Source organism: Paralichthys olivaceus, chromosome 1 (genome assembly GCF_024713975.1).
Source record: "Paralichthys olivaceus isolate ysfri-2021 chromosome 1, ASM2471397v2, whole genome shotgun sequence".
NCBI classification, from domain to species: domain Eukaryota; kingdom Metazoa; phylum Chordata; class Actinopteri; order Pleuronectiformes; family Paralichthyidae; genus Paralichthys; species Paralichthys olivaceus.
In genome coordinates, this window is record NC_091093.1 from 10,620,425 (window position 1) to 10,627,806 (window position 7,382).

A 7,382-nucleotide genomic window follows, 5' to 3' on the forward strand; every position below is an offset into this window, starting at 1 on the left:
CTTATCTATCTATACACTTAGACTTATCTATTCATACACTTATACGTATTTATCTATACACTTCGGCTTATCTATTTGTACACTTACACTTATCTATCTATACACTTAAACTTATCTATTCAAACACTAACACTTATCTATGTATACACTTATCTTTTTATACACTTCCACATATCTTTTCATACACTCCTATTTATTTATAGATTCAAACGTATCTATTTACACTTATTTATCTATACACTTCCTCTCATCTTCTACTCGTCCACTTATTAAATGTCACAGGTGAGGAAGGAGTGGTCACACAGCGAGACGACGGAACATCAGACCAACATCACCCTCTCACCTCGTCAGTAACATCAAAATGGCCACCAGTCAGGCTCCAGGCTCCAGCCAGGTGTGGAGGCTGAAACGTTATGGACGTTTTGTTCCGGGCTCCAGAGACACAGGGACACAGCCCTGGAAGGTACCGGTGGTTTACTGCACTGTTACTGAACGAGGTTTCGGCTAGCTAGCCTGCTAACATTAGCTGTCCCCATCAAGCTAACATCTGTTAGCTTAGCGTTGCATAGCTATTAGCCGCTCTCCGGCTCAGCTGCTATTGCAGGTGTATGAGCTCAAGGTGCGTTAGCACATGTATGAATAAAATCAACGTAATGTATAATGAGCGGAGTTTCACCTGGGGCTCCTGAGCTAGCCTCCAAGACTTCGTCCTGTTAACCTCTCCTGAAGTTAAAATCAAATTATAAACACCAATAAACTAAACAGTTGAGCTCCCTCCCCATGTTCCAAATTATTGTTCATATTAAATCAATGTTGTCGCCTGAATTCTATATTTTCTTGCTTCATAATTTATTCCTCTATCGATTTCCAAGTAGTAATTTGACTGTTTTGTTATATTCTTGGCTTGTATTGTAAAATTTAAACTGAACATTTGAAATAGAGCTGGACAATACGGCTAGAAAATAAAATAAGATTAATATTAAGATTTTACTTCAGTCAATAAAAATAATTATTAACATTAATGCCACATTTTTCATTTTCTAATTTAAATATTGATTTTTGCTCTTGAATGAAGGTTGTGGCTGTAAACTCTTCATGTGTTTTATACTTATTTGTACTATATTGGACAATTTTTTAATATTGCTACTGATGAAATATCTATTTGCAATAATTCTTTTAGTGCCCAGTTCTACTTTGAAAGACTTGAAATTCTCAAATTCTTTTCATTAAGGGGAAGTCTATTGATACATGCGTGTTATCAATAGAAATCAAAATCATTACATTTGCTGATAATACATCATCAGATGGGATGCAGGTTAGCTAACTCTAAATTATCTCTGGTTGTGTATACTATAAATGTCAAAGAGCACAGATTTATGTGCACACACACGCACACACATACGCTGCGTGTGAGGTCTAGTTGTTCTTCTGCGCATGTGGGTCACAGCCTGGCCATGGCCAGTTCACATCAAAATCTGATTCAGGCCACATTTAAAAAGATAACGTGAACAGCTACATAAAAAAATTGGATCTAAAAAATTGAGAATCATGGCTTGCAGTATGATTGTAGTGTATCATGCAACTGAAACTCAAATTATAACCTGGAAATGCTTTCTTTGTTTTAGAAAAAGTCCAAAACATTAAAGTATCCCCTAAACCATGAAGTGAAAATGAGGAGGGAGCTTTTATTTACACAACCTTTATTTGGGAGTCTATTACATGAACACAAACAAATTAATTAATATATAAAACAAATAAATACAAAATGATCCAACAGCTGAATTATGAGTCTTTTGCCTGCTTATATCACACATAATTAAGTGCACTAATTTATACAGTCAGTCATTTTTTGTCTGTTCAGTTGGGGAGGAAGTGTAGCTTAAGAAACACATTAAGAAATGTGTCGTTGTCTTTCATTAACTGTATCAGACTCTAGATGGCAAGCTGCATGTTATGAGTAATGACAGGGAAGTATGGCTGTGAAACTGAAATCGACCTACAATACCCAGTATAATCCATGTCAAAGTAGAACTCCAATAACCGGCATAAATTCCAAACTGCTCATTTAATTGGAGTTAAGGTCCATTTACACTCCACCCAAAAGACTGTATCACATTGTAGGGTGTAACACACAGTTAAATATAATTTGTAAGCATGTACCATTTTATCTGATTGAAAAAAAAAAAAAAAAAATCGAAATTGAGCAAACGTTTGCTAAAAATCTGATAGAAGAGAGTCAGATAATGCAGTTCTTATGAACTGCCTCATTTACCTTCATGTAACCAAACACTCCATAATGTATGTGTAGAGCAGTCATGTGATTATCAGGAAAACTAATCACTCACTAATGCAATAACTCTGGTAATTTTCTTCTCTTCACCAGGTATTTGAAGCAAATTGCAGCAAACCTGGAATTGTCCTCACTATTGTGGAAGCTGGATATTTGCTGGTATTACAAGGACAAGAATGCTTGGTAGGAGGACTCCCTGATAAGATAATTTTCTTTGTTGCTCCATTACTAAAAAAAGGGGGAACAAAGCAAACTAGGCGTAGATTAGGAGTTCCCATATGGTATCTACCCTGATTAGCAATAGTAGATTAAAATATGTAAAGCTTGTGGTTAAAAATAGCATCTACTGACATCATTCAAATGATAGAAATGAAAATATAGTTTGCTTTAAGATAGACTTCAGTCTCACGAATACAGAAATCATTGGTTTAAATTTGGTGGTGCAGTTCTGCGGGGAACTACAACCCATTCTGATATTCACATACAAACCTACAGTTCAGAAGATATTATGCTTTCTATATATCTATTCTGACTCTAGACTGTATCATACTGTATGTCAGTGCATGTAGCACTGTGTTACAGTATACTTCAACTTGAAGCTCTGTAATTCAAAAAAACAATTGTGGCTATAGGGGAATAGCTTGAAATCAATTCAGGCAGCAGCTGGGAATGTCATGCTCTGACACTGGCAGTTTGTAGTACGTCACAGTTATTATTTGTTGTCCTCCCCCATATGGAGAGGACATTGAATATGAAACTATTAATTATTTAATGCTGGCCAAAAATGGCAATTCTGGAGACATGGCTGCTCTTCCTCTCTTATAGTCATAAGTTTATTAAAGGACGGTATGATTGATGTACATAAGCATTTTCAATAACACCTTTCACAAAATAGCAAAAGAAGATTTTCTGAGAAATCTGCTTTCCAGATAAAAGCCATCCGTGAAGGCCATATTAGATATTCTGCCGAAGAGGTTGACATTTCAGCTGAAATCTTAGGGGATTCAGCTGGATTGTTTCAGTCAGGCTGTAAGATTTGGATTTAAATTCAAAATATTTTAAATTATTTATTATGGCGGGGAGGGTTGCGAAGAAATATAAACTACTTCAGCCTTGTTAAAAATTTGAACTGCTCGTCTGATTGGGTATAAATTTTCATGCCATGATACCAATTCTGTTATGTCTCATAGAAAATGGATTTGACAGTTGTAACATTCATGCACTGGTTCTGTTGCCAACCTGGCACAGCACAATGACATCATCTCAAATCATCAAGTATGCCAATACCAGGTGTGGACTGTTAACACTACTGAAGTCACCACAAACAAACACACTGTGGTAACTCAACTTTTCCTGCAGGGAACCATTATCTACAGTATGATAAGTCTGGTTGAGCTTGTAAAATAGTAAGAGCAGAATATGAATTTAGTGTTTTTACTAGTTAATGTGGCCTTTAGAAATTAAAAGCGTGCTTCCTGCCCTGCAGATAACAGAAATTTGAGGGACGACTCAGTGTCTCATTAATGGTGTTCTGACAGGGGACACAGCTATCTTGCTGTGCCAGGGTGTCGATCCAGACAGGTATTCAGGTCAGACTGCAGAGAGCTTTCACTGAGGATGATAGACTGGTCTATTATAGCTCGGTGCAGTGAATGCTCTGGAACTTTCAGTACAGAGAGCTCAGGCCCATAGGCTACACGATAAGGACTGAAAGAAACTTTTCCCAAACTTTTGTCTGAACATAGATGAAATTTGCTGTATTAGAGAAAGTCAAGGGGTCACGGAGGAGCTTTATTGTGCTCCTTAGAATATGGATACTCCTGAGTTAAACAGGAATCTCCTGGCAAAGGAAAATCTTTAAATTCATTCATTCTGCATGTAGATGTAATAAGAAAAAACCCACCACGAGATGAGTCTCTAGAAGTTCACCTTTACATAGATTCTTGGAAACATTCTGTCATTTGGTGCTTTTATGATGCTGTGGAGCGCCTAGGCTGTTCACTTGGGTTGTTTTTGCATACATGATATTTTCCAGTCAGTTATTCAGGTCATATGTTCTATATTCTAGCAAATGACGTAGGCTATGTGGTCACAAATGTGTACACAAATCCATACCCAAGAACATGTTAACCTAATAAAGCATTAGAATGTCCTATCCACAAATGTTACAAATCCATCTTTTTTCCACAATTACATATTTCTCCCAGCAGCACTCTTTTTGTACTGCAACCTGAGATGCTGGAATGAGATGAGTCCTCCTTGAATTACTAACCATAATAGTGCTATCAGTTTCATAAGGTGGTATGCACCTACTCAGAGATCCCTGTTAATTAACCCACATTAATAATTCCTGAAAAAAATAAAATAAAGTCAATGTAACAAAAAAGGTCACAATATTAGGCTGCTGATGTAAACATCTGCTTGTATAATTGCATGAGAAAGAGCTTTATCCCTCAAACTTGTGGTTCAGCAGTTACTAAGTAAATGGAGACCTCTACAGGCAGATTCAGGTAACAATTTTTTTCCAGTTATCTTTCTTGTATCACTTTCTTTTGTCCTTTAATTCTATTAAGTAGATTCTATGAGTGACTGAGTGTAAATCAAAGGGGATGTTTTTACATTCATTTTGCTCTTATGTTATCTGTCAGCCATCGTGGCGTATTTATTCTCTTGTCTTTTCTCAGGACACAATCCTGTTGATCCGTGGCTCAGAATCTCTCAAAATCCAACAGAAATCTGATAACCTGATGTTTCGAGATACTATGAAGGTGACTCATATAGTAGTTATGCAGTAGTTTTCCACAGTCTGTCTCAAACATTAATTCCCTTGTCAGACGGGGATTCTCATATTCATTATTCTATACCATATTAGAAAGTATAACTTGATAATTGAAGTTTGGATTATTAGATATTTTGATGATTTATTCATATTCTCCACTGCTACTACAGCCTCCCCATAGTGAAATTATCACTATATGTACTATGTACCTTCTACACCAATTATTTACATAAAGACCAAATAGTATGTTTCATTAGAATGTGAGACACAGTTTGAATGTATTTGTGAATTACTGTAGGGAGAGGGCCGCATGATGAGGATGCAGTTTGATGGAAGTAGCAGGGAGGAGGCTGTAAAGGAGTGTTCAAGTGCTGTGGGGAAACTGAAGGAGTACATGCCTGTCACCACCCAGGACAATGCCCCACCACCCTACAATCAACCCCCTGCTGAGGTCTCTGCACCAGTGATACAGGTTGCCCACTTCACACTTCTGCAATACAATTTCTGCATTGTATAACCAGCACTGACACACAAATAGATGTTTAATAAAATGTGTTGCCTACAGGAATCACCAAGAACTTGACAATGACATTGGTGCTAACTTAAAGCTGAGAGTCTGTTTTTTAGCTGTAAGAGCTTCTGTTTTTTCTCCTTTGATGAGGGTGGGACATTGATCTCCATGTCACCATGTATTTAATAATATTTTGTCAATAAATATATATATTATTAGTGTTAAGTACATGTTTATAGTTACCATTTAGTAAATTTATTTTTGTTAATCAACACTATGCTTTGGTCAGGTTCATCAACAGAAGTCGGATCATCATCACTAGATGGCGCTATTTGCAATACCGTCTTAATCTTAGAGGTGACTGTAATCTGCAGTAGGTGCAGTGAGCTGGGGTATATACTTGCATGTACCACTAGCCTATCACAGTGCAATAGGCACTATGGTGTATAATACAGTATGCCCTCCCCCCAGACCCACACACATGCACACAGACCGGAATTTAGAACAACAATATAATTCATTCATAAATACAACACCCAAAGTGGCATTGCCATTAAGCCACTGATGAAAATAGATCTGAATATTGCTTTTAACAGTCAAAATATTAACTTTAAGTTAAATTAAACATTTACAATTATTCACATTTTAAATGAACATTTTTAAACATTAAACATTTTTGTCCAACATCTTGAAGCCAACAACAAAAATACATGTCAACAAAGCATTTAACCGGCTGAAATATACACTCTACATATGACACAGGGATGAGTTTATTGGTGCCTCAAGTCATTACTTGTCTTTTTTCACTTTGAAACTTAAAACACTCAAGAGCAAATGGTGAATTTTGGAATAAGATTCTAAGTAAAACCTTAGATCAAGCTTTTCTAGGCTTCACAGCAGTTAACACGAAGGACTGAAAAGGAATGGACTCTGTCGTGGGTTTGAATTTGACCTTTAGCAAACAGACCAACTGAAGGAGTTCACAGTGAAGATGAAAGGTCTTTGAGGGATAGATATCTTTCAATTAGTAATGAAGCCATTGATTGGCCTCCCAACCCTGTGGTGTCATACTGGTCCTTTGTTTGTGTCACCCCCGGTGTCTTGGCAGGAAAAGACTGTGAGAGTTGAGCCTGAGGTTGTCCAAGGGTCAGTGTCCATCAAACTTCTGACAAAGGTACTGATTGTTAAAAGTCAGAGAAAGTAAACAGAAGCTTATTGAGAGCTAACAACTACTCAAATTAAACATCCAATGTGTAGAATATTTATTGTAAATAAGGAGCAAAACATTTTTATTGAGTCCCTCTGAGGTGTTTGCTACTTCCTATTAAGTAACATAAATTTTCTTTAATTTCTTTAAATGATAAATGTTAACAAATGCTACTCAATTATTTCATTTCATCTTTTCTGACTCACTGAAATATTATTTTGACCTTCCACAGCACTTCCTGGGAGAGGCTGCGGTGACTCTGCCTCAAGTATATCTAGACTGTCCTTTGGCAGAGGGTGACTTGGAGCCAATCCTTCATGTTTGTTTGCTGGATCCCAGCTTTCCTGCGTTTGTGGAGAGGGTGGAGGAGGAGCTGAAGAAACTGCTTCAAGAGTGAATAATCTCCACAACAGCTGAAGGCAAAAAGGTCAATGTTTTTCTTTTTCTTATACAGTTTGTGTGGGCAGCACCTGGTGGTGGAGTGTTTTGTGCTGTGCTGCCAATATTGTTGCATATTAGTTTAATGGCTCAAAGAGCATGTGTCAAATTTTACTAATTCAGTTAGAGAAGAAATTGGTTAGTTAGTTAGTTAAAT

At 36.9% G+C, this 7,382-nt stretch overlaps 1 protein-coding gene across 2 annotated transcripts; it reads left to right on the top strand.

Annotated features, from left to right (window-relative positions):
- The first annotated feature begins 138 nt into the window (after positions 1-138).
- On the top strand, positions 139-7,184 carry rec114 (REC114 meiotic recombination protein). Of its 2 annotated transcripts, XM_069518195.1 has the most exons (6): positions 154-463; positions 2,384-2,473; positions 4,975-5,058; positions 5,368-5,541; positions 6,689-6,754; positions 7,020-7,184. In XM_069518195.1, exons 1-6 carry the CDS (start codon positions 362-364, stop codon positions 7,182-7,184), a joined length of 681 nt encoding a protein of 226 aa, XP_069374296.1. In that variant the 5' UTR covers positions 154-361. The 2 variants fall into 2 exon arrangements, with proteins under 2 accessions (XP_069374310.1, XP_069374296.1); XM_069518209.1 differs by lacking the exon at positions 4,975-5,058 and having other exon boundaries at positions 139-463.
- Positions 7,185-7,382: the final 198 nt, after the last annotated feature.